Below are 27,485 nucleotides of genomic sequence, written 5' to 3'. Positions count from 1 at the left end.
CTAAATATCTAATATTGTTCAGTCCTACAGCCCTGGAAGCTTCATGGAATTGGTGGCGCAGGAGCTAGGCCTTGAAGGAGAGAACTGGATTTGGAGAAAGGGGCAAAATGCCAGTGGTGGGTGATAAGGCCTTGAGGTGGACTGGAGTGCTCTGGCTGAGATAAAATTGGATAGGGTAGTTGGGGCCTCTTGAAGGAGAACTTAAAAAGCCAGGCTGGTTGACTTTTAAATTTGACCCGATAAGCAGGTCCTTGGACAGGAGATGAAAGGAGTGTCTATGAGAGATTAATCTGATGGCTCTGGGCCATTGATCTGGATCTATCTGGAAGCAGTGTGAAGACAGAGAGGCTCTCGGGGAGGCTTTTGCAATACTATGTAAGCCCAACCCTTCAAAAGAGGGTTTGAAACTCCTGCCAGTCTTGCTGTATACGTGGCTTCTTTGGAATTCAATTTTCCATAACCATAAGTAACTTAAACCATTATTATTATTATTATAGATTTTATTTATTCATGAGAGACACAGAAAAGCAGAGACATAGGCAGAAGGAGAAGCAGGCTCCCTGTGGGGAGCCTGATGCGGGACTAGATTCCAGGACCCCGGGATCACAACCTCAACCACTGAACCACCCAGGCGCCATTACTTTTATATTACAACAGTTATGGTTATATTATGTACCAGGATCTTAAATATATATAAATTTCTAAGGCAGAATGTTAGACTTCAAATAAATTTCAGGTTTGCAGAAGGCAATTTGGGATTATGCTACCAGATTCCTCAGAGAGATGCATTCTCTCTTCTCTGCCGCAAAGGGTCTGCTTTGGTGGCAAGTTTTGAGAAATTGGCTAAAAGCCCACTGGAAGGATAGGAAAAGTGGGACCTTAGTTTCAGCGGTGGTTTCCTTGGCCCAGCTAACTGAGTAGATGTCGGAAACCAAAGAAAGAAATTCAAGATGGCACCAGAGTTTAAAATCTGAGGACTCAAAAGAAAGATGGTACTCTCTCTCTCTCTGTCAAATAAATAAATAAAAAGGTTTTATTTGTTTTTTTAAAGGATCTATTTTTTTAAAAGATTTTATTTATTTATTCATGAGAATACACAGAGAGGAGAGAGGCAGAGACACAAGCAGAGAGAGAAGCAGGCTCCATGCAGGGAGCCCAACGTGGGACTCGATCCCGGGTCTCCAGGATCACACCCTGGGCTGAAGGCGGCGCTAAACCACTGAGCCACCCGGGCTGCCCAAAAGATCTATTTATTTACTTATTTATTTGACAGAGGGAGAGAGAGAGAGAACATAGCAGGGGGAGCAGAAAAGGGAGAAGCAGGCTCTCTGCTGAGCTGGGAGCCTGATGCTGGACTGGATTCCAGGACCCCGGGGATTATAACCAACCAAGCCACCCAGTCGCCCAATAAATAAAACCTTTGAAGAAACAAAAATGTACCAGTTAAAGGGCGTCTGGGTGGTTCAGTCAGTTGAGCCTCCGTCTCGTGGTTTCAGCTCGGGCCCTGATCTCAGGGTTGTGGGATGGAGCCCATGTGCGGCTCCATGCTGGGGGAGGGGGATCTGCTTGAAGATTCTTTCCCTCTGCCCTTCCTCCCACTCAGTCACCTGCACATGTGCTATCTCCATCTCTCTGTAATAAAAAAATAAATAAAAATTTAAAAAATATACCAGTTGAGAGAAAGGTGGAAAGATGATGGTTTACACCATCATGAAAACACCGGGAACAGGAAAGGACTGGACAGGTTGAACATGGAGGAGGAACTGGCACTTCTGGGTCTTTCCCAGCCTTTGCCCTTGAAGTTCTCCCACTGGCCTGGATGTTTGGCATTTTGCCTGCTTTACTATTAATGTATCACTATGAGACAGGATGTTTAGAGTTTTAGTAGATGTCCTATATCAGACTAAGGAAGTTCTTGTCTATCCCTGCTTTGCCAAGAGTTCTTTTTTGCTATGAACGGGTGTTGAATTTTATTTAATACTTTTTGGGGTATTTGTTGATGTGATCATATGGGTTTTTTTTTTTTACCCTTTAATCTTTTAGTGTGATAAATTACATAGATTTAAAAAAGGAACTAACTGAACATTTTTGGCATACGGTCAACATAATCATAACATAGTATCCTTTTATATATTGCAGGAATCAGTTTGCTAATATCTTGCTGTTGGACTTTGCATTCATGAGCATAGTTTTCTTTTCTCATACTCTTCCTGTTTGGTTTGGTTTTGGAATCAAAAAAAGTTGAGAAGACAACCCTCTTTTTGTATTTTCTGAAAGACTTTAGGTAATATTCATATTGCTTCTTTCTTGAATTTTCGGTAGAACTCTTTGCCTGTTTACTATTGAAGGTTGTCCCACGATGTGGGTGATAGTAGAGAAAGGAGCTTTTATTTGAGAAATTAATTTAAACAATAAGGAAAATCTAATACCTCATACATCACAAAAAGTCCAGGAGTAGATGTCTCAGGATTGGTTAATTCAGCAGTTCAGCAGCATTATCGGGAGAGAAATTTATTCTGAACTTGTAGCTGTATCATTGTCAGGTGTCAGCTAGGTCTCTTACTGCAAGATGGCTGCAGTAGCTCCAGGCATCACAACACAGTGATTAAGAGGGTGGGTTTTGGGCAGCCCGGGTGGCTCAGCAGTTTAGCGTTCGTTCGGCCCAGGGTGTGATCCTGGAGACCCGGGATCCAGTCCCACGTCGGGCTCCTTGCATGGAGCCTGCTTCTCCCTCTGCCTGTGTCTGCCTCTCTCTCTCTGTCTCTCATGAATAAATAAATAAAATCTTTAAAAAATAAAAAAAAAAGAGGGTGGGTTTTGCAGCTGAACATGGTTCCAAATCCCATAACTATATGACACTGGGTAATTACTTAATTAACTCTCTGGAAAATAGGATGGTAATAGTATTTTTACCGCAAAAGTTTAATATTACATGGATTAAATGAATGAGGGTTTTTTTTTTAATTTTTATTTATTTATGAGAGACAAGGAGAGAGAGCGCGAGCGCAGAGACATAGGCAGAAAGAGGCAGGCTCCATGCAGGAGCCAGACGTGGGACTCGATCCTGGGACTCCAGGATCGCGCCCTGGGCCAAAGGCAGGCGCTCAAGCGCTGAGCCACCCAGGCGTCCCTTTGAGTGAGGAGTTTTGTTTGTTTTTAACTCATAGACTGGTGCTTTGCACATGGCAAGCTTACAATAAATATTAGCATCTTTTAAAAAAATTATTTATTCATTCATGAGAGGCAGAGACATAGGCAGAGGGAGAAGCAGGCTCTCCACAGGGAGCCCAATGCGGGACTTGAACCCAGGACCCTAGGATCGAGACCTGAGCCAAAGGCTCAACCACTGAGCCACCTAGATGCCCAATATTAGCATATCTTACTCCATTCTGACACAGGGCAGAAATGAATTATTTTTCTCTTGTACCCCATTTATTGAAGCCCCTCAGCAGACTTACTTCACACCTTATTGGCTAGAATTTCTAGCCAATAAACCAATTGTGGGATTATCGTGATTTGGTTTGGATTAATTTGAGATTCAACCTCTGAGATGAGTGTCTAGCCTCCTCTGAAACACATGACGACCTGACACCTCATCAAAATCTGGACTGTTTGCAAGGAAGAAGTTGGAAGGATGATGGTGGGAACTTTTGGGTCACACAGGAGGGGTGAAGTAAGAATCCCCATCCCTGTGCATTCTCTACAGGATTCCTTGGAATTAACCCCTTAGATTTGCCTACTACTTCAGTTTACTTAGTGTTTTTTTTTAAGACTTTATTTATTTATTCATGAGAGATAGAGAGAGGCAGAGACATAGGCAGAGGGAGAAGCAGGCTCCCTGTGGGAAGCCTGGTGTGGGACTCAATCCCAGGATCCTGGGATCATGCCCTGAGCCGAAAGCAGATTCTCAACGGCTGAGCCACCCAGGTGCCCCCTTAGTGCTTTTTTTGGTGTTTATTTATGTAAGTAATCTCTACACCCAATGTGGGTCTCGAACTTACTACCTTGAGATCAAGAGTCACATGTTCTTCTGACTGAGCCAGCCAGATGCCCTCCTTAGTGCTTTTTAACTGGTGCATGATCTCCCTGGTCTTAGAATCCCCCTCTAAGCAGTTTGTGTTGTTATCGTGTTTCATAGCCTGGAAATAGGCTTCTGGAGTTGAAGTGCTCGCCTGGTTCCAGGTGTGTTGTCAGAACAGAGCCAGGTCCTGGACTCAAGTGGAGGTCTTCACAGTCAAAGTTCTGTTTTCTCACTCCTCTTCTGTGAGTTCTCAACTGTCTCAGAACCGCCACATCCATGTGCCCCCTTCTGCCATTGTCTACTTGTGATTTTTTTTTTAAGATTTTATTTATTTATTCATGAGAGACACAGAGAGAGGCAGAGACACAGGCAGAGGGAGAAGCAGGCTCCATGCACGGAGCCTGACGTGGGACTTGATCCCAGGTCTCCAGGATCAGGCCCTGGGCTGAAGGCGGCGCTGAACCGCTGAGCCACCAGGGCTGCCCTACTTGTGATTTTTTAAAGTTTTTTGTTACATAAATTTTATTTTAAATGAAAACTTGAGGGGCGCTTGGGTGGTTCAGTCAGTTGGGTGTCTGCCTTCAGCTCGGGGGTCATGATCTCAGGGTCCTGGGATTGAGCCCCAGGGCTGGCTCCCTGCTCAGTGGGGAGTCTGCTTCTCCCTCTTCCTCTGCCCCTCCCTCCCACTCATGCTCTCTACTAAATAAATAAATGAAATCTTTAAATTAAAAAAAAGAAAAAATGGGGCACGTGGGTGTCTCAGTCAGTTAGGTGTCTGCATTCAGGCTGTGATCCTGGGGTCCTGTCCTGAGATCGAGCCCCACATTGGGCTCCCTGCTCAGTGAGGACCCTACTTCTCCCTCTCCCTCTGCCTCCCCCCCCCCCGTTGTGTTCTCTGTCAAATAGATGAATAAAATCTATTTTTTTAAAGATTTATTTATTTATTCATGAGACACAGAGAGAAAGAGGCAGAGACATAGGCAGAGGGAGAAGCAGACTCCATGCAGGAGCCCGATGTGGGACTCTATTCTGGGACCCCAGGATCATGACCTAAGCTGAAGGCAGAAACTCAACCACTGAGCCACTCAGGCATCCCTAAATGAATAAAATCTTAAAAATATAAATAAATAAAAGGAAACTTGATAAAGTCTTAGGTTTGGTGCTCTAATATTTACATGCACGCATGCACACACACACTACTTTATTTTTTTAAATATATTTTATTTATTTATGAGAGACACAGAGACACATGCAAAGGGAGAAGCAGGCTCCCCATGGGGAGCCCGATGTAGGACTCGATCCCAGGACCCCAGGATCATGCTGAAGGCAGGCACTAAACCGCTGAGCCACCCAGGAGCCCCAACACACACTACTTTAAAATGAGCACAAAACATTAAAAATATTTATGTAGGCCTAGAACTCATGCTCCAGCTCCTGCCTGGGCTCAAATCCCAGCTCTGCCAATGGGGCACATGCAGTCGGGATCCACCCAGCTGCCCATGGCACTCACCGCTGCAGAGTGCACCAGCCCTACTTTGGAGTGCCAGCTCTATGACTGCCTGATAGCTCTGTCCCAGTCCACTGTGCCCTCCCACAGGAGGGAAGTGCTATGTAATTAATTCCAGGACCTTCCCTCCATCCCCAGCAGCCCTCAAGGACTCTGGCTGTTGGGAGTTGGTGGACAGGTGTCTCCACTCCCTTGCCTCTCACCTCTCACCTTTCCGTGCAGTGACTTCCAGGCAAGCCCTTTCCTTACCTCCAGCAGAAATGAGCTCTGTTTGTCCACAGTGGTAACTCAGCCAATCATGCACTCTTTACTGCCTTCCTTCCCTTTCCCATCTCATTTCCCCCATTCCTTTTGGGTGCTTCCTGGGACCATCTCTCAGGTAAATTACTTCCCAGGAATCTTTGTCTCAGAGTCTGCTTCCAGGGAGCCCAAATTAAGGGAGCCATCTGCTGTGTTGGTGATACCAATTTCTGTGTGTCTCTCTTGAGTCCATCATAGGAGGATATTTGACAGCACCTATTCCTCATAGAGCAAATGTGGTAAAGCTTTCAGTGCCTGGCTAAAAGAAAGTGCTTAGCAAGCATCATCATCATCATCATCATCATCATCATCATCATTATTACTATTACTACCTTAAATTCTGTAGTGTGCTATGGTGGGTGGTTACCCCACAGTTGAGACACACTCCTCCTTTCTTCTCCCTTCTTATACCCCACTTATTCTCTTAGCTCCTATAGCCTGCCTCTTTCACCACAGGCGTCTCCTGGAAATCAGGTGTCCATGACCACCAACCCCCACCACTCCCAATGCAGCCCATCCTTTCTATCACATAAAGCACCCTGCCTGCCTCTAATGGGTGTTGCAAATACCCCTATAAAAGTCTTCTGTCTGAATGACATCCAAGATTTCTCCATGATGCAGGATCATCATAGTTATCCACTTTCAACTGGAAACTCTTAAAGTGGAAGCTTCTCATTTCTGACTCAGTTCCAGAATATTCTAGGACATCTTGGAGCACCTGGGTAGCTCAGTCAGTTAAGTGTCTGCCTTCTGCTCAGGTCATGATCGTAAGGTCCTGGGATAGAGCCCTGGATGGTGCTCCCTGTTCAACAGGAGTCTGCTTCTCCCTCTCCTTCTACCCCTCCCCACTCCTTGGCCCTCTCTGTCTCTCTTTCTCATGCTCTCTCTCAAATAAATAAATGAATATATATATATATATATATATATATGAGAAATGTCGTAGAATATTCTTTTTTTTTTTAAGATTTTATTTATTCACGAGAGATAGAGAGAGAGAGAGAGGCAGAGACACAGGCAGAGGGAGAAGCAGGCTCCATGCAGGGAGCCCGATGTGGGACTCGATCCCGGGTCTCCAGGATTGTTCCCTGGGCTGAAAGCTAAACCACTGAGCTAAACCACTGAGCCACATGGGCTGCCCATTCTTTCTCTTTTTTAAAGGTTTTCTTATTTATTTGAGAGAGCCACATGGGCTGCCCATTCTTTCTCTTTTTTAAAGGTTTTCTTATTTATTTGAGAGAGAGAGAGAGCACATGAGCAAGGGGAGGGAAACAGGGAGAAGGAAAAGCAGACTCCCAGCTGAGTAGGGAGTCCAATATGGAACTCTATCCCAGGACCCTGGAATCATGACTTGTGCTGAAAGCAGACACTTAAGCCTCTGAGCCACCCAGGTGCCCTATCTCAGAAAGAGTTATAAGACAGGAAAGCTTCACTTATTTAGAATCCAGATCGCCAGAAGGAGGGAGAAAAAGCAAATATGTACATAGATAGCCTGTGCTCTAATTCTATGATAAGGAGAGACTAAACAGGTTCAGGCTAGTACCTGAGGTTTCTTTTCACAAGCAATTTATGTGTGAGAGATTGCAAACTGCTCCCCACCCCTCAGATCCAATCCCTACCACATTATGTGTGCTTTGAAAACAAAGGGACTGTACAGCAGCACTCATTACCACAGTGCAGCAAAAGGCTGGAGCTAAGCGGTACCTCCCAGCTTTGAGTGGGACGTGAGCTGTCCCTGTGCCCAGCCTCAGCCCTTTCCAGCAGCTTCCTTACCAAGAACAACTTGCTGTCCATCATGTGGCTCGTGCTGGCATTTTTCTTACATCTAGATTGTTTTATTCATTCGTTTATTTATTCAAGAAAGTTCTTTTGGACACCTACTGTGAACCAGGCACCATTCTGCTTTGGGGTGGGGTGATGAAGGAGCAGGTGGGTATAGGATGTTAGTGACACACGTAGTGTCTGTTCTAGAAATAGCTGAGTGGATGAGAGAGTAGTGGGAAACGGGATGGGAGCAGATCGTGCAGGGTCTTGTAATGATCGTGAGGACTTTGGCGGGTCACTGGGAGTGAATGGAAGGGCCACTAGAGTGCTGCTGTGTTGAGACATGACTGGAGGGAGCAAGAGTGGATCAGGGATACTCACTAGGAGGCTATAGCAACTGTGAGCCAGGTGATGCGACTATGCCAGGGTGGTGGCCTTGGAAATAGAGGAAAGGGGAGGATTGGAGATGTCATTCGGGGCATAGAATCAACCAGAAACGTGTAATGAGGTGGATGTGGGAGACCAATAAGGACAAGGAAGAACTGAATTTAGACCAGGGAGGTAGCAGAGGAGGAGGAGAGAAGAGGGAGGATTCTGGAAATATTTTAAAAGCAGAACATCGGGGATCCCTGGGTAGCTCAGCGGTTTGGCGCCTTCCTTTGGCCCAGGGCGTGATCCTTGAGTCCCAGGATCGAGTCCTGCGTTGGGCTCCTGGCATGGAGCCTGCTTCTCCCTCCTCCTGTGTCTCTGCCTCTCTCTCTCTCTATGTCTATCACAAATAAATAAATCTTTAAAAAAAATAAAAAAAAATAAAAGCAGAACATCTCTGCTCTGCTGATGGATGGATGTGGGATCTGAAAGACAGGAGTCAGGAATGACACCAAGTGCTTTGGCCTTGTTTTGGAAAGATGGTGTTGCCATTTGCTGATGGGGGAAAGCCTGTGGGAGAAGCAGGTTTGGAGCAGGGAAAATATTAGGATCTCCGCTTTGGGGAAGTTGAATTTAAAGGTGCCTATTGGGGAACCCCGGGTGGCACAGCGGTTTAGCGCCTGCCTTTGGCCCAGGGCGCAATCCTGGAGACCCGGGATCGAGTCCCACGTCGGGCTCCCGGTGCATGGAGCCTGCTTCTCCCTCTGCCTATGTCTCTGCCTCTCTCTCTCTCTCTCTGTGACTATCATAAATAAAAAAAAATAAAATAAAGGTGCCTATTGGACAATCACATGGAGCAGCCAAGAAGGCAATCTCCTACGTGAAACAGAAACAGAGGACAGGTTAACTCACATGCCAGCTCTGATTTCTCTGATTTGGTAGTACTGCCTGCAGTGCTGTGTTGATATTTCTTTTTTAAAAGATTTTTTTTTTTAAGTAATCTCTACACCCAACATGGGACTCCAACTTAAAATCCTGAAATCAAGAGTTGCACGCTCTACTGAATGAACTGGCCAGGCACTCCTGGGTTGAGATTTTTTTTTTTAAAGATTTTATTTATTTATTCATGAGAGACACACTGAGAGAGAGAGAGAGAGAGAGACAGAGGGTCAGAGACACAGGCAGAGGGAGAAGCAGGCTCCATGCAGGGAGCCTGACGTGGGACTCAGTCCTGGGTCTCTAGGATCATACCCTGAGGTGACGGTGGCGCTAAATTGCTGAGCCACCCGGGTGGCCCTTTCTTTTCTTTCTTTCTTTCTTTCTTTCTTCTTTCTTTCTTTCTTTCTTTCTTTCTTTTTTTTTTTTTAAGATTTTATTTTTAACCAATCTCTTATACCCAATGTGGAGCTCGAACTCACAGCCTTGAGATTGAGAGTCATATGCTGTACCCACTGAGCCAGCCAGGCACCTTGGCAAGGAGTTTCTTTCTTTCTTTTTTTTTTTTTTAAAGATTTTATTTATTCATGAGAGACACACACAGAGAGAGACAGAGACACAGGCAGAGGGAGAAGCAGGATCCATGCAAGGAGCTCGATGTGGGACTCGATCTGGGGTCTCCAGGATCACACCCTGCAGCACTAAACTACTGCGTCACGAGGGCTGCCCTGGCAAGGAGTTTCTTGATCAATAGTGAGACCTGTCTAGGGGCTGGTAAAGTGAATACCGGTGAACTCCAGGTGTAAGACTTTTTGCTGTGGAGTGGGAAGAAAATGTGAAAAATTCTCTTCTTTGTATTTTTGTCCTACCCTTTAAAATTTCTTAATATGTTCCAAAGTGTGCATGATACAGTAGAGTAGCAGGTATAGACATCATTTATAAATTAAGTATTCTATATAGAAACGATATACTCAGTTTTTACTGAGGAATGGAGAAATACTTCTGAAGATTACTGATTTGAGATATTATACAACAGATGCTCAAAAGTGTGGCCTGAAACTGTATACCCTGAGATGTCTCCCGAATCCTTGAAGAAATGATAAAATTATGTTCAGTTTGGTTTAATGCTTGATTTTTCCTCTATAAAATATACACTTATTGGGATGCCTGGGTGGCTCAGCAGTTGAGTGTTTGCCTTTGGCTGGAGGTGTGATCCTGGGGTGCGATCCCAGGATGCGATCCCAGGATGCGATCCCGGGGTGCCGGGATCGAGTCCCACATTAGGCTCCGTGTGTGGAGCCTGCCTCTTCCTCTGCCGGTGTCTCTGTCTCTCTCTGTGTCTCTCATGAATAAATAAAATCTTTAAAAAATATACACTTATTTACTTACTTAAAGTGCGCTCCATACCCAACATGGAGTCCAACACAGGATTTGAACTCAAGACTTGTACGCTTAACTGATTGAGCCACCCAGGTGCCCCTAAAACGTACATGTATTTTATTTTATTATTTATTTATGAGACACAGAGAGAGAGAGAGAGAGAGAGAGGCAGAGACACAGGCAGAGACACAGGCAGAGGGAGAAGCAGGCTCCATGCAGGGAGCCTGATGTGGGACTCGATACTGTGATTCCAGGATCATGTCCTGAGCTGAAGGCAGGTACCAAACCGCTGAGCCACCCAGGGATCCCCTAAAACGTACATTTAGACACAACACTACCTGTGTAATATCTCTACCAAAAATATTTAATCTTTACATAATCAGGAGAAAACAATCAGACAAATCTAAATTGGAGCACCCCCTGTAAAGCAATTGACTTTCAAAAACACCAGTGTTATCGAAGACTTTATTTATTTTTAAATATTTTATTTATTTATTCATAGAGATGCAGAGAGAGAGAGAGAGGCAGAGACACAGGCAAAGGGAGAAGCAGGCTCCATGCAGAGAGCCCAACGTGGGACTCGATCCAGGGCGCCCTCGGCTGCAGGTGGCACTAAACCACTGAGCCACCAGGGCTGCCCTATCAAAGACTTTTAAAAGAAGGGTCAGGGACTGCTCTAGAATAAAAGAGTTAAGAGTTAGAGTAACAACGCATGCATGATCCTTGATGGGATCTTGGGTTGAGAAGGAAAAAAACCTACAAAAACATCCTGGTGGAATAACTGGGGAACTTTGTATATAGATTATTTATGGTATTGTGTTAGTGTAAATTTTCCGATTGTGGTCATTGTTTTGTGGTTATGTGGGAGACTGTTGGATTCTTAGGAGACACAGGCTGAAATATTTAGGGGTAAGGAGTCATGATGTTTGTAATTAGGTCTCACATGGTTCAACAAAACACACATGGATTTAGGTGAAGGGCATTACTATTCTTGCAGTTTTTTCAGTAGGTTTGAAATATTTCCAACTAGAAAGTTGGGGGAAGGGATGCCTAGGTGGCTCAGTGCTTGAGCGTCTGCCTTTGGCTCAGGTTGTGGTCCCAGGGTCCTGGGATGGAGTTCTGCATCGGGCTCCTCACAGGGAGCCTGCCTCTGTCTTTGTCTCTGCCTCTCTCTGAGTCTCTCATGAATAAATAAATAAAATCTTAAAAAAAAAAAAAAAAGTTGGGGGAAAACGAGATTCACAGATAGGTTCCCTTCAGTTCTCAGAAAATGAGGAAATCCAATAATGGTGTATCAGACCATGTTTATTTTAACTTTTTTCCCTCCCCCATCTCTCAGACCACATGTAGTGTAGTGGATTGTTTCATTGAGTGGATCACTGTCTTCATTACCCTCTCTGAGGCAAAGAATTTGCCAAACCTTCACCACCACTCTAGAGGAATCCCCTGTGTGCTTTATTTTACAGGTGCCTCCATAGCCATTGGATTATATTTGTTATCATAAATACTCCATACACCTGAAGAAGTTTGTGTCTTTAACTCCTGCAGTCACAACTTTTTTTTTAATGGCGTACTGTATGTGAGGCACTGTTCTGTGTATTTTACACAAAAGAGCCCATTTTAGCCTCACAACCACTCTGCAGGGGAGGTACTATTATTACCCTCATTTTCAGAAAAGGAAACTGAGGCACAGACAGGTGGTATAACTTGCCCACAGTCACACAGCCAGGGATGGGGAGTGTGGAGCCCTGTGGCCCCAGGCCCTGCATTGTTCACCACCCACCCCTGACCACACGCTTCACATCATGGGCTGGATCACAGAAGTTTGCTAGAGCTGCCTCCCCAGGAGGGGGGCTTCCGCTGCTCAGACTTTTGCTTTTCTCTGAGGGGTGCATGTTCACAAAAGAAAGGGTACACCTTGAGAGAGGCAATAATAACGATGACAACAGAAACTACCAACTTCTTAAAAAAGATTTTCTTTATTTGAGAGAGGAGAGAGAGAGAGAGTGCCCATTAGCAGGGGAAGGGGCACAAAGAGAGGGAGAAGCAGATTCCCTGCTGAGCAGGGAGCCTGATGCTGGGCTGCTGGGCTCCATCCCAAGACCCTGGGATCCTGACCTGAGCCAAAGGCAGATGCTTAACTGACTGAGCCACCCAGGTTCCCCCAGAAACTTCCACCATTGAGGGCTTGCCCTGTGCTAGGCCAGGGTGAGATGTTTTCTGCCTGTTTTATCCTCAGAACCCCAACATAGGCTAAGTAGTAGCCTCATTGGACAAATGAGGAAAGAGGTTACAGTAACTCCCTCAGAGTCATAAAACCTGCAGCCAGGCTTTACACTCCAGCAGCCAGACTCCAGAGCTTTTCCCCGCCTCAAACCTGCCTTGCCTCTACCTGTCCTCTCAATGGGTTTGAAGGTACAAATAGAGCCACAGAATGGAGACAGGGAGGGCAGTCCTGGTGGCTCAGCGGTTGGGCACCTGCCTTCAGCCCAGGGCGTGATCCTGGAGTCCTAGGATGGAGTCCCAGGATCGAATCCCATATCAGGCTCCCTGCAGGGAGCCTGCTTCTCCCTCTGCCTGTGTCTCTGCCTCTCTCTCTCTCTCTCTCTCTCTCTGCTTCTCTCATGAATAAATAATAAAATCTTAAAGAAAAAGAAAAAAGAATGGAGACAGGGAGACAGGTAGGGTGGGAATGGAGTGGGAGGAAGCAGGGGAAGGTAGGGAAGGGAATGGAGCTCGGTCTCCCCCATCACTTTGCTCACCCCCTCAGTTCCCAGGTGGGGACGTGTCAGTGTCAGTGTCGAAGAGGAGGAGGAGTGGGAAAAGACAGAAGAGGAAGAAGGCATTGTAATGCTTCCTTCTTGGGGATTTTCATCTGGCCTGTGGCATTCCATTCCTGCCCCTCCTCTAACTTGCCGTTTCCTTGAGCAACTTTTTCTAATTGAGTGCACCTGGGCAGAAACTCCTCCCATATTGGCCTGGGTCAGCGCTCTGTTTTGTTTTGTTTGTTTGTTTGTTTGTTTATTTATTTATTTATTTATTTATTTGGTGTGTGTTTTTGTTCTTAGACAAAACAAGGTGAGCCCCCTATTCCTTTGAGGTAGAGCTGACTGGGGAAGTGCCCAGGCTGGATCAGTCAACATTCTAGAGTCAGCTCTGACCTGGCCCTGCACTGAGCTCACCTGCCTCCTTACAGGACAGACAGCCTGGCAGGTAGCTGACTGGTTTCTTGGCCCTGGAGGTTCAGGATGACTCAGCCCTGAGCATGGCAGTCCCAGCCAGGGGTGAGGCAAAGGTATCCCTCAAAACGCCCTGTTCACCAGGAATTCCCTTTCTCAGGGTACAGGTTCCCACCCTACCTTCCAGGACTGGGAACTTTCTGTGTGCCTCTTCCTCAATAAATCAACAACTAATAAATCAACAGACACTCATGGAACAAGGATTAAGAGGCAGAAGAATGAATTAGTTAAGAGCAGGAACTCTGCAGTCAGATTACCGGACTGAATCCTGCTGGTACCACTGACTTCCTGTGTGACCTTGGGCAAATTATTTAGCTACTCTGAGTATTAGTTTCCTTTTATGTAAAATGGAATATATTATGTAAAATAATAGTATACTTCTCATTAAGTTGTTGTGAAAATGAGATGGTTTATTTTTTTTATTTTTTTAAGATTTTATTTATTTATTCATGAGAGACAGAGAGAGAGGCAGAGACACATGCAGAGGGAGAGGCAGGCTCCCTGCGGGGAGCCCGATGTGGGACTCCATCCCACGACCCTGGGATCACTCCCTGAGCCAAAGGCAGACGCTCAACCACTGAGCCAATGAGATGGTTTAATACCTATCAAGCACATTCAGTGCCTGGGATGCAGTGAGCCCTCCATGAAGGACTGATATTGCTGGTGGTCACAGCACAGTGGTAGGTCTTGCAGAGGAGACACAGGTGTATAGGACACAGACCCTACTTAAGAAGAAGCAGTATAGCATTAAAAAGGGTATGGTTTGGGGTGCCTGGGTGGCTCCGTAGGGTAGGCATCTGCCTTTGGCTCAGGTCATGATCCCAGAGTTCTGGGATGGAGCCCGAAGTCAGGCTCCCTATTGGGTGGAGAGCCTACTTCTCCCTCCCCCCCCCCCCCCCCCCGTCCCTTCCCTTGCTTGTGACGGTGTGCTCTCTCTCTCTCTTTCTCAAATAAATAAATAAAATCTTTTTTTTTTTTTTTTAATTTTTTTTTAACTTTTATTTATTTAGGATAGGCACACAGTGTAGAGAGAGAGAGGCAGAGACACAGGCAGAGGGAGAAGCAGGCTCCATGCACCGGGAGCCCAACGTGGGACTCGAACCCGGATATCCAGGACCGCGCCCCGGGCCAAAGGCAGGCGCCAAACCGCTGCGCCACCCAGGGATCCCAATAAATAAAATCTTAAAAAAAAAAAGTGGGGGGATGCCTGGGTGGATCAGCAGCTGAGGTCTGCCTTCCATTTTGGGTGTCATTCCGTGGTTTGGGGATCGAGTCCTGCATCAGGCTCCATGTGAGGAGCCTACTTCTCCCTCTGCCTCTGTCTCTGCCTCTCTGTGTGTGTTCTCTTGAATAAATAAATAAAATCTTAAAAAAAAAAAAAAAAAAAGGCAGCCCTGGTGGCTCAGCGGTTTAGCGCTGCCTTCAGCCCAGGGTGTGATCCTGGAGACCTAGGATCAAGTCCCAAGTCGGGCTCCCTGCATGAAGCCTGCTTCTCCCTCTGCCTGTGTCTCTGCCTCTCTGTCTCTGTGTGTGTCTCTCATGAATAAATAAATAAAATCTTTAAAAAAAACTTTATATACTCTTGAAAATGCAGATTTTGGGGGCCTCATGATAGACTTGAGGAATGAAAAGCTCTGAAAACTGTATATTCAATAAGTTCCCTAGGTGATAAAAACTTCATCTGTAAATATTCCCTACATTTTCTAGTAATGCTTATGTAATTTTAAGGTGGGCAAGCATGATTCAAGGGCAGAAGTCATTATAGAAAATTTCAGTAGGTAAGGCTATGTAAAATAAAAAAACCGTTTGTTTGTTAAAAAAAAAAAAATCTTCCGGGACATCTGGGTGCCTCAGCGGCTGAGCATCTGCCTTTGGCTCAGGGCATGATCCCGGTTGCAGGATTGAGTCCCACATTGGGCTGCCTGCGATGAGCCTGCTTCTCCCTCTGTGTCTCTGCCTCTCTCTGTGTCTCTTGTGAATAAATAAATAAAATCTTAAAAAAAAAATCTTCCATGAACCAAAAATGAAAGGCAAACAATGAACTAAATTTTTTTTAATATATAACAAAGAAAAAGTATGAATAGGGGTTAATATCCTTCAAATGTAATGAGCACTTATAAATAAGAAAAATATTCCTTTAAAAGAACAGGCAGGGACTTTTGGGTGGTTCAGTCATGAAGCATCTACCTTCAGTTTAGGTTGTGATCCCAGGGTTCTGGGCTTGAGCCCTGCATTCGACTCCCTGCTCACAGGTAGCCTTATTTTCCCTCTCCTCTCCACTTGTGCTCTCTCTCTCTTTCTCAGATAAATAAAATAAAAAAAGAATGGTCAAAGCACATGAATAGATAATTCATTTTTATTTATATAAGATATGTAGATGTCTAATAATATGTCAGAATATTATTACTAATATTCCACTTTTCATCTGTCCAGTTTTTTCTCTATAAAGAAAATGTGGCATGCATATATATATATATATATATATATATATATAAAGATTACTCAGCCATTAAAAAAGAAAAAAATTTTTTGCCATTTATGACAACATTGAGAGACCCTGAGAGCATTATGTTTTTTTTTTTGTTTTTTGTTTTTTTCCTGAGAGCATTATGTTAAGTGAAATAAGTCAGACTGGGATAGACAAGTACTATATAATCTCACTTACATGTAGAATCTAAAAAAACCAAAGTCAGGTACAGAAAACAGATTGTTGGTGGTCAGAGGCAGGGGGTGTGAAGGTGCAGAGGGTAGGAAATGGTGAAGGTGGTCAAAGGTACAAATATTTAGCTAAAAGGTAGATAAATCCTGAAGATATAATGCATAACATGGTGACTACAATTAACTACTGGATTGTATATTTGTAGGTTGCTAAGAGAGCAGATCTTAAAAGTTCTCATCAGAAGAGGAGAAATTGTTACTCTGTGAGGTGATGTAAACTTATTGTGGTAGTCATTATGCCACATCTACATATATCAAATAGTCGTGTTGTCTACATTAAAGTAACATTACATTATACCTCAATAAGACTGGAGCAGATTTTAAGATAAGAAATAATGGTGATTTACTTTCTCATCAAAGATAGAGTTTTGATATCTCCACAGTCCTACCCAATAAGTCTTTTTTTTTTTAAGATTTTATTTATTAATTCATGAGAGACATAAGAGAAGCAGAGACGTAGGCAGAGGGAGGAGAAGCAGGCTCCATGCAGGAGCCCCATGTGGGACTCAATCCCGTCCTGAGCCAAAGGCAGATGCTCAAGGGCTGAGCCACCCAGGCGTCCCCTATTCAACAATTCTGAAAGTAATGAGACACCTTCCTTCAGGACAGATCTAATTTCTGGTTCTGTACTTCAAAATCTACAATTTTTTTTAGTCCTCTTGCACCCTAAAAGCCTTCAGCATCTTTGCCTCCCCGTAAGTTCATACCTGATCTTCATAATTATAAATTTAGTGTTCTCTTTAACGAAAGAGTGCATTGCAATGGTTAGCTAAAGAAACTGCATGTTTGTATTTTTGAAGACAGCAATAAAGGACTTACAAGATCAGACAAGGCACATGGCACACATACATGTTGATACAAGTGCCCTTGAATTAAAAGTATATATAATTACGGTATAACATTTTCATGCCTCTAGTTGGTAGTGTGTTTTGTTTGTTTTTTCAAGTTGTCTAATGTTTGCTCATTAGATGGTTCAGCTTCTTATAGGGGAAATTTGGTAATAAGAACTGTATCAAAAGCCTTAGAATGTTTCATAACCTTACATTGAGAAATTCCACTTCTAGAAATTAATTCACTTCTAGAAATAATCCTGAGCGTGCACAAAGATATTATGACAAAAATATTTTACAGTATTATTTCTAGCAGGGAAGAACTAGAAAGAACTTAAATTTCCAACAATACATCTTTGGCAAAATATATTATGATAAATTCACCAAAGGCATATACTATGTAGCCATTAAAAATGTAGAATATTTCATGACATGGAAAAAGTATTAACAGCATTTTTTTTTTAGTGGGAAAAAGAAAGCTTACAAAACAGATTGCTATCTTATTCCTAAAAATTAGTGTTTATTCATAGAACAACTTTAGAAAGATAAACATTGACATTTTAAAGGGTTGTTTCTGGGTGGTAAAATTGTGGATAGTTATTTCCTTTTTTGTGGCTTATACGTATTGTCTTAAGTTTTCTACAATGAATATTCCTATGGTATGAAGATGACAGTAAAATGTATTATATAAGAAAGAACAGGGGTGCTGAGGCTGGCTCTGTCAGAAGAGCTTGTGACTCTAGAGCTTGGGGTCGTGAGTTTGAGGTCCACACCCGGGGCGGTAGAGATTATTTAAAAAGAAATAAAAAAACGTAAAAAAAAAAAAAAAAGAACAATTCATCAAGAACATGCTTAGCATAAAACTTGCTTCTTCTGTAACTGTCCTTTCTCTAACAACTCACTGCTTTCAGCGGCTCCTTCCTGGGGAGGACCCCAGGAGAGGCAGAGGGATCCCTCAGGCCTTCTCCCATTCGGGGCCTAACGGGGGATTCCTGTGGTCTGCCTCTTGGCCACATAGAATCCAGCTTTGGGGGAAAACAGCGAAACAACCCAAAGTGTGGGAAGTAGAAGAAATGGCAACGGGAGGATTTGAGAGTCTGAGCAAGGAACTCCTTCACAGAGGATCTATTTTCTCCGCCCGTGTTTTCCTCCAACAGAAACTAAGGCCAACTTCAGGGCTTGTCCGAGGCCACAAAGCCAAACTAATGACAAGGTGAGGAGGCCTTGAATCCATGGCTTCCCCCCTGCTGTCTTACTGCAATAGGCAGATTTAGACCAAGCCTCGCCCCACGGGCACAGGGGTCACCAGGGATCCTACAGAGGTGCTAAGTGTCTGGGATGGGGCAGCCCCCGCAGTGCCAGTGTCGCCGGGTCGCGGGTGTGGGGGTGGAAGGCGGTGAGGGTTCTGGGGCCAGGTTCAGCTTCCCGGTGCTCGCGGGGCCACAGGCCATGTGTGATTGCCTACGCTCAGCTGGGCTCCAGCTGCTGGGCTCCAGCCTCGCCATCCGCCAAGTGAGGGGACTACCCGGCCCGTGGGGTTTTCGGGATCGTCGGGGAAGCGGTTCCACGCCGAGCGCTCGGATCAGCTGCGTCAGGAAGCGGCCGGCTCATGAATGGCCGTATTCCCACTCCCCCAGAGCGCTAGGAGGGCCGAGCGGGGTCCGACGGATGAATGAATAACCCCCTGGAAGAAGGTTCTTTCCCGGGCGGCTAGAGCCCGAGAAGCCAGCGGGGGAGGGCCGAGCCGCTGGGGAAGAGGCCCGCCTCCTAGGAGCGGCTCTCGGGCGGGCGGTCAGGAGGCCCGGGAGCGCCCGGAAGCCGGCCGGCCCGCGCCCTGCCGACCAATGCGGCCGCCGGGGGGGGGGGGGGGGCGGCCCGCCAGCCCTTTCCGTCCGGGGCTCCGGCGGCCCCGCCCCGCGCCGCGCCGCGCCGCCCGAGCATTCCACGGTTGCTACATCGTCGCGAGGGGCGGGGCGCCTGTCAGGGAAGCGGCGCGCGCGCCGGCGCGGGCGGGCTGGGGCTCCGCGCGCAGTGCCAGCGCCAGCGCCAGCGCCAGACCCGCGCCCGCGCCCCGCGCCCCGCGCTCTCCGGCCGCCGCCGCCTGCCTCCCGCCAGCCCGCCCGCCCGCCCGCCCGCCGCGCGCTGCCCGATCATGGAGCTGCTGTGCTGCGAGGGCACCCGGCACGCGCCCCGGGCCGGGCCGGACCCGCGGCTGCTCGGGGACCAGCGTGTCCTGCAGAGCTTGCTCCGCCTGGAGGAGCGTTACGTGCCCCGCGCCTCCTACTTCCAGTGTGTGCAGAGGGAGATCAAGCCGCACATGCGGAAGATGCTGGCGTACTGGATGCTGGAGGTATCGCCCGGAAGGGTCTCCCCTCCCTCACCGCCCGGCTCCGGACATCCCCCGGGCCGCCCTGTCGGGACATCCTGGTCCCAAGAGCGATCAGCAAGATGCTTTGGTGGCTCAGCCCCGCGGGGCCTGGCCATTCGCCCGGGCGCCCTGGCCGGCCGGCCGCCCCCGCGCCGTCGCGTCCCTTCCCCAGCCCTGACTCTGATTGCCGATCGCTCTGCACCGTCACTGAGCCTCCCGGGGGGCGCGCTCCCCCCGCTGCCCTGCCCTCCCCCGCTCGGGCTCCGGAGCGCGCGCCCGGAGGAGCCTGGGCTCGGCCGCCCCCGCCCAGAGCCGGTGCCTGCGTCGGTCGCGGGGCTCGGGCGGGGAGCGCGGTGGGGGTGGCGCGCGCGCGGTTCCGGCAGTCGGGGAAATGAAAAGTGCGGGAGACGGCGGCGGGAGTCTCCTCCCTTCCCTTTGGGTGTGTGCCGTGGGTGGTTGTAATGGGGGTAAGGTCCCAGTCCGCTGGCTACCGGGGCTGACTTTTCCGTTTCCCCGGCCCCCTTCTCGCCACGGGGGAGGGCCGTCCCAGTTTGGAATCCTTAAGGAAGGGAGCCTCTGGCGTATCTGGCGTATCCCCCCACCCCCCGGGGGAGGGGGAAAGGAGGCCGGCAACTCAGAGGAAGTGGGGGGGGGCGTCACCTTGGGGGAAAGGCGCATCCTCCTCCGTCTCTTAGTCCTTGTCACTGAAGGCACACTTATCCCCCCTCCCATTTTTTTTGCTCCCCATTCCACTTCCCTTTCAGCGCCACCCCTCTCCCCTTTTAGTGCGGCAGCGTTTCCCATGCCCTCGCCCCAGAAGTGACTGTGCGCCCTCCCCCAGGTCTGTGAGGAGCAGCGCTGCGAGGAGGAAGTCTTCCCCCTGGCCATGAACTACCTGGATCGCTACTTGTCCTGCGTCCCCACCCGAAAGGCGCAGTTGCAGCTCCTGGGTGCGGTCTGCATGCTGCTGGCCTCCAAGCTGCGCGAGACTACGCCCCTGACCATCGAAAAACTGTGCATCTACACCGACCACTCTGTCTCTCCCCGCCAGCTGCGGGTGCGTGCATGACTCTCCCCACCCCGACTCAGTACCGCCTCACTTACCAGGAAAAGGAAAACCAAGACCTCAAAAGCTTTTCTGCCCTGGGGAGGGTAGCAGAAGCTTATTTTTTTTGGACCAAAGGTGGGGCACTGTCAGGGTGGGACAGTCAGGGTAGCTCCCCAGCCTGAGCTGGAGCTGCCAGCACCAATCGAATCCCCTTCTGACCTCCAGGGGGTGCCATTCCTTCCTGGTCTTTCCCCCAGATAGCAACAAGTCAAACTGCATGTCTATACTCACTAGTACTTTGCCTCTGGGTTTACACAGCCACCATGAGTTATTTATTGGCAGCAAAAAGACATGCCTGCACACCCCCACTGGAGTGGGGGAGTGGAATGTGTTTCATGTGGGGGTGGGGGCTGCCTTGGTTGACTCTTTGCCGCAGTGTGGACTTTGTGATTGAAAAGCCTCCCAGAGCCAGAGCCGATTAAAGTCAGGCTTAAAGTCAGGCCGTTTGCTCTCAGGAAGGGCTGAGGAGTTGTCATCCCACCTTGTTTCTTTCCTTTTGTATCCCAGAAGACAGAGCTCCTTCCATGTCCTCGTTCTGAGGAACTTGAGCAGCTGCTTCAGGCCTGCTGGAGTCCCCTCTCCCTTTCCCCCTTAGCCAAAGGCCAGAGCTGAGGGAGCGACAGGGAGCCAGGCTGCAGCTGCTTCCGATGTGATAATGCCGCCCCCTCCCCTGGCCCAGCCACTCTGCCCTGAGGTCTTTCATAACCCTGTGGGGAGCTGCTGTCACTCCTGTGGTTTGGGAAGTGGCTCCCCAGGCCTCTTGCTGGGAACCTGGGCTGGGCTCTTCCCGGGGCAGGCAAGAGAGTCAAGGCTCTCTTTCCCCATTGAGCCTGGAGAGGAGGGTGGGGGAGCTGCTTGGGTCTGGGAGAGGTTATTTAGGGCAGGCAGATCACCTCCTGGGGGGCCTGAGGGGCCTGGGGGAGAGGATGGGTGAGCTGGCACCTTCCTCCACCTTGCTCTGTGGCCAGCCAAGTCTTCTCCTGACCCTGAGAGGAGTCTCTGGGCCCCATCTCCTGGGGAGGAGGGCAGCATGCAGTTTGCTGTGATTGGCTGGCCGGGAAGCCAGGGTACTGGGGCCCCCGACTGCTGCTTGTCGAGGAACAGGATTCCTCTTCCTGCCAAGTAGCTCTCAGAGATGGGAGTAGGAGGCCAGAGTTGGGAACTCCGGGAGGCCCCACAGCTCTTTGTGATGAATCTGGTAGTTTTTGGCAAGTCTGAAGGTGGAGCCGGTTTCCAGGGCCAGTGAGCAAGATGTTTTTGGAGGGTTTGGGCTGGAAGGTAGAAGGGGACTTCCTTTTTGTGAAAAGACTGGCATGGTGTGTGTGCCTTTGTGCGAGGGGAGTTTTTTTAGAACAGGCCACAAGGACTCTTCCTCCACTCCCTCTGCGTGAGCTGGGGGGTGGAGTGTGCAGATGCCTTCCTGGAAGGTCAGAGTTGGAAGGGACTGCAGAGAACTCTAGTCAGTCCAAATCCTTGTTTAGCAGAGGAGGTTGAGGCCCAGAGGAGGGAAGCATTGCACTGAGGCACATGAGGAGCCTCCGGGTCCTCTAGGCTAGCCCCGGTGGCCTTAAAGCCTACAGATGTGGAAGCCGCCAGCCACTGCCGCTAATCGCTCCCAGGGGTATGTCCTCCACCAGGTGAGGGCTAAGATTTTCAGGAGTTGCCTGGACACAGGGTTGGGTGGCTACCTTTCCTCACATGGGACCCCATGCCTCCACTCCAGGTTGCCTTCCAGATGTTTCTTTGGAGGCAAGGTGCTTTCTGTTCACTTCTTACAAGTTGAGGCACTGGGACAAGCATGACTAGAATGCTGGCTTCTCTGTCCAACTTCTTTTGGCTCCAGGCCAGGCTCTTTTCTGTAGGGCCCTGTGAGGGGCTTGGGGCTGATTTGGGAAGATGACACCTAGGTGGGGGCCAAGAGAGGGACAGCTGTGACTAGGGACCTGGAAGAAGCGGGGCGGGGTTGCCATTCTGCCTCAGTAAGGGGCCAAACCCATGAGTTCCTTCCTGAGATAAAACAATGAAGAAATCCTCATATGTGTTAACTCAGAAAAGGGGCCAGGACTAGGAACCCCAGATGCGTGGATTGGGGTGGGGCTCCTAGCCTCCCTCCAGGACCTAGCAGTGCTATGTAGGTGTGGGCCATGAGCCATTGGAGATAGAGTTTGGTCCCTCAGGGATCATCTGGACCCATCCTGTCTGGCTTGGCATCCACTTTGCTTCCTGAGACTTAAATGACACTAGCCACTATGGTTCCAGGTAAAGGGGGTGGAGTGGGGTGCTACATCTCAGGCCCACCCCCAGTGTCCCACCAACGGGATGTGGGTTGGGTTGGGCAACCTCCCCCTTTGAGGAACCTCAGGCTTGGTTCAGTGGCTGTGTCACAGGAGGTGGGGCCTCATGTTCATTCCGGTTTCTTCAAGGGGTGTGGCCTTGGCAGGGATGCAGAACTGGAGAGGCTATGGTCTCCCCTTTCACAAATCCTTGGGATTACGAAGAGTCTTTCTGCTTCACCCCAGAGGAGGCTCAAGGTGATGATGCTGCTGGTGGTTTTTATTTTCAACTCTGGCTGGAGAAGTGCCCAGAGCTCTGTGTGAAGTCAGGAGAAGACCTGGATTGTTGGCCCCCGGAAGATAACCAAACGGGATTGAAAAGGACAGTTTATATCAAATGTGTAGTTCTGATACTTTGTAAATAAGCAGTAGATGCCCAAAGCAGACACCCCCAGTTTTTCTGTGCTCTGGACTCCTCATGTCACAGCACCAGTCTTTAAATCCAGAAGCAGAACTGGGGGCTTGACCTTCAAGTCTGGTGGGTTTCCTTCCGTGAGACTTCTGCTTTACTCCCTTCCCTTCCCTCCTCAGCCACTGACGCCACCCTCTTTCCCAACCTCTAGGACTGGGAGGTGCTGGTCCTGGGGAAGCTCAAGTGGGACCTGGCAGCTGTGATTGCCCATGATTTCCTGGCTCTGATTCTGCACCGGCTCTCTCTGCCCCAGGACCGACAAGCCCTGGTCAAAAAACATGCCCAGACCTTTTTGGCCCTCTGTGCCACAGGTAAGAGCCCCGCACACTTTTGGCAAGTGAAGAAAATCCAAGGACTTGGAAGGGTGGCATGTAACTAGATTTTGAGTTAGATTCCTTTCAAAATTTGGGTTAGACTCTTCTCAAAATATCCCCTCTGAGATGAGGGGGTGCAGAAAAGGCAGCAGAACATAATCAGAGTTGTATGGGATTTGACAGACCCCCCATTATGTAGGTGGCTTAGAGAAAGGACTTGCTCACGGTCTCACAGTGATTAAGCTGGGAGCAGAACCGAGGGCTTTCTGACCCTGGTTTTATTTTCTTGCCAGGAAGACTCATTCACTCCTCGGTCCCTGGCTTGGCTCACTTCCCAACCACCCTGGGCCTGAGGACCTGTGGAAGTTTGTGGTCCACCCTGGCCCTCTCTAGGAGAGGCCCTTTCCTGCCTCTCTCCCTTGCTGCTCCTCCAGAGCTCACTGCAGGGAGTTCTCAGTATGCCCCCTGCTCTATTCCAGCTGCCTGGCACTTTCTGAGCAATAGGAAGTCCACGCTAAGCCTTTCTCTCATGATTCCCTCTCCCTCCTTCCAAGATTATACCTTTGCCATGTACCCGCCATCCATGATCGCCACAGGCAGCATTGGGGCTGCAGTGCAAGGCCTGGGTGCTTGTTCCACATCTGGGGATGAGCTGACGGAGCTGCTGGCAGGGATCACAGGCACTGAGGTGGTGAGTGTGGGGCCCCTGGGCTGCAGCCTGTGAGCAGTTCCTGAAGCAGTGCTATTCCCGGAGCCTCCAGCAGAGGGAGGCATGCATCCCTAACCTAGTCCCTGCTCCTGGTTTCAGGTGCCCCGCCCTTGGGGCTTCTGTGGCCTTTTATCTCCTGCCTTGGTCTGGAGAAGAGCAGGTGACTTGGGTGGGCTGAAGGGCACTGTCCCTGGGTGCCCTTTTCCTGCCAAATGGTGTGCAGGGGTGGGGTGGAGGATCTGCTGTCACATGCAGGGCTGCTCTCACACCCCCTTGCCACATCCTCTTGCCAGTTTCTTAGAACTAAAGGCTGATTCCTGGGGCTGGGCTGTGGCTTAACCTCCCCAGACTTCCCTGTGTGCTGGAAGGTGTCCTTCCTCCACACCTGTGGCCAGATGCTGTGGGGGTGGGAAGTGAGCCCTCAGTCCCAAAGGGGACCTTCTGCCATCCTACCCAGCAGTCACTCCTTACCATCCCCTACCCCCACCTCCACCCCCGTGTTTGCAGGACTGCCTGCGGGCCTGTCAGGAGCAGATTGAAGCTGCGCTCAGGGAGAGCCTCAGAGAAGCCGCCCAGACCTCGCCCAGCCCGGCGCCCAAAGCCCCCAGGGGCTCCAGTAGCCAGGGGCCCAGCCAGACCAGCACTCCCACAGATGTCACAGCCATCCACCTGTAGCCTTGGAGAGGCCCCCTCCTGTGGCCCCTGGCAGCAGAGGAGGGGACAAATGCTGCCCCCACCCCCCTGCCTGTAGGAATGAACCACGCCACATCTGAGACCTGAGGGGGCTCCTTCCTATCTGCCCCTTGCAAAGCTGAAGGGGTCAGGCCCTACCTATCCTTGCAGTGTGCACTAGGGGGCCTGGCTGGTCATGTTTGCGTGGCTGGTCAGGCTCCGCCTTTTCTCTCTGCATCTGACCAGCTCCCCTCTTTCCTGATCCTAGCTGGCGGTGGGCCAGGCTGGTCAGAAATGAAATTGAAGTAGGTGAATTGTTTTAACATGTGCCAGCATTCCTTTTTGAGCCCCCTCATCTCTGGGGCTCTCCTGTTCTCAGATGCCAACATGCCCCCAGTGCCTTGTAAAGGTGTCGCACCTTCCAGGGTTATTGCATTTGGATTAGGGCCTTTCTGAAGGAGTTTCAGATATTCTGATAGACGTGTGAAGGAAACAGTCTGGACAGCTCCTCCTGACACACTTTGTGGGGGTCCCTGTATAAATCCATGCTCACAGCTGCTCCTAGAGGGAGGGCCCAGGCCTTGGTCAGAGGGGTGGAACCAACCAATTCCTCCTTGCTTTGCTTTCCGCTCAGCTTCTCCTGTGTGATTGAGGGGGGTCAGTGCTTAAGGAAGAGGTGGTTTTAATTTATTAATTGTTTTGAGGACAACTGTAAGAGGGTGTAGTGGGGCCCGGCTACCCCACAAATGGTAACCCTGGTGGTTGCTGCATCCCTCCCCTCTGCTACTGGCTAGAGGATCTTTGTGGCCAAGGAGCTGCTATAGCCTGGGGTGGGGCCATGCCCTCCTCTCCCTCTGGCCCTCTGCCCCATCCTCCAGGGGTACAGGACAGAGCAGGGATAAACTGGAGGTGACTGAGCCCCTGTCTGGAGAGAGAGGCAAGCCCTGTTGACACAGGTCTTTCCTAAGGCCACAAGGTCCAGGCTGGTGGCCCAGGACCATCATGCTACTACCTTAATAAAAATTCTGGAATAAATCTGGCTTTGGCTTCTTCGGTTGGATGGTGGTATGGGGGAAAAGCTATTCCCAGAATGCACGGTGTAAGCAGGGCAGAAGTCAAAGGTCATCACAAGCCATTTCTGTAAAGGTATTAAATACTTTAGGCTCTGTGGGCCATTTGGTTTCTGCCCCAGATATAGTCAGTTCTGCATTACAATGGGATGTATGCATTCCTGAAACTCACTGCACCATGCAAAATTGCACAATAAAAAACCAAAGGGCTCATGGGAAAACAGGCTTGAGGCATAATACTCAAAAACTTAATGAGTGACACATTTTTTTTTTTAAAGAAGGAAATGAAATGGAGAGCCTAGTTTTTACTTGAAATGGTTAAGAAACAGGGATCCCTGGGTGGCGCAGCGGTTTGGCGCCTGCCTTTGGCCCAGGGCGCGATCCTGGAGACCCGGGATCGAATCCCACGTCGGGCTCCCGGTGCATGGAGCCTGCTTCTCCCTCTGCCTGTGTCTCTGCCTCTCTCTCTCTCTGTGACTATCATGAATAAATAAATAAAATCTTTAAAAAAAAAAAAAAAAAAAAAAAAAAAGAAATGGTTAAGAAACATATACAATATGGCCTTCTATCTTGAAAAAGACCTGAAATGTGTGTATAGAAGCAGAGGTTGGAGAACTGTGGAAGGCAGGTGACACCAGGTGTGGGTGTGGTTCCCTATATAAGGTAAACTGAGGTAGCTCTGGTGTTTGAGGCCTGTGCAGTCCGTAGTACCTGGCTTGACTTAGCTGGGCAGTTTTTACGCAGTGTTTCTCAAAGACAAAACTGCAGATAAATGTGAAATTCTAGATCAGTTTTTCTCCAGATATATTAACTGGCTTGGAAAATGAATTCACGGGAATCAAGTAAGAAGGGTTCTAAAAGAATTGTATAGCTGACCCTTGAATAACGTGGGTTTGAACTGTACAGGCCCACTTATACTCACATTTTTTTTCCAATAGATACATAAACTGGGCAGCCCAGGTGGCTCAGTGGTTTAGCACCGCCTTCGGCCCAGGGCGTGATCTTGGAGACCCAGGATTGAGTCTCACATTGGGCTCCCTGCAGGGAGCCTACTTCTTCCTCTGCCTGTGTCCTCTCTTTCTCTCTCCTCTTTGTGTCTATCATGAATAAATAAATAAATAAAATCTTAAAAATAGATAAGTAAAAAATAAAATCTTTTAAAAAAGATACATAAACTTACAGTATTGATATAGTACTGTAAATGTATTTTCTCCTAAAATTTCCTTAACATTTTCTCTGGCTTACTTTATTGTAGGAATATTGTATATAGGACATATATTGTATAAAATGTGTTAATTGACTGTTTATGTTATTAGTAAGGCTTCCAGTCAACAGTAGGCATAGGCTATTGGTAGTTATGTTTGGGGAGTCAAGTTATATGCAGATTTTTGGCTATATGAGGGAGTTGGTGCCCCTAACCACTGTACCCTTCAAGGTC

General features: G+C 48.5%; 1 protein-coding gene across 4 annotated transcripts in view; it reads left to right on the top strand.

Annotated features, from left to right (window-relative positions):
• Positions 1–26,012, top strand: part of CCND3 (cyclin D3) — a 94,407-nt gene extending 68,395 nt beyond the window's left edge. For 2 of the 4 annotated variants that reach the window (XM_025418768.3, XM_025418767.3), the window contains 4 exons: positions 20,271–20,486; positions 23,434–23,593; positions 24,151–24,287; positions 24,813–26,012. In XM_025418768.3, coding sequence (XP_025274553.1) covers positions 20,316–20,486; positions 23,434–23,593; positions 24,151–24,287; positions 24,813–24,980 — 636 coding nt within the window. In that variant the 5' untranslated portion in view covers positions 20,271–20,315 and the 3' untranslated portion in view covers positions 24,981–26,012. Of the gene's footprint in view, positions 1–19,181; positions 19,412–20,270; positions 20,487–23,433; positions 23,594–24,150; positions 24,288–24,812 lie in introns of those variants that run through there. The other 2 variants (XM_025418766.3, XM_035697695.2) reach the window with 2 other exon arrangements.
• Positions 26,013–27,485: the final 1,473 nt, after the last annotated feature.

Source organism: Canis lupus, chromosome 12 (assembly GCF_003254725.2).
Source record: "Canis lupus dingo isolate Sandy chromosome 12, ASM325472v2, whole genome shotgun sequence".
NCBI lineage: Eukaryota > Metazoa > Chordata > Mammalia > Carnivora > Canidae > Canis > Canis lupus.
Note: the sequence above shows the minus strand (reverse complement) of the source record. Positions and strands in the feature narration are given on the sequence as shown.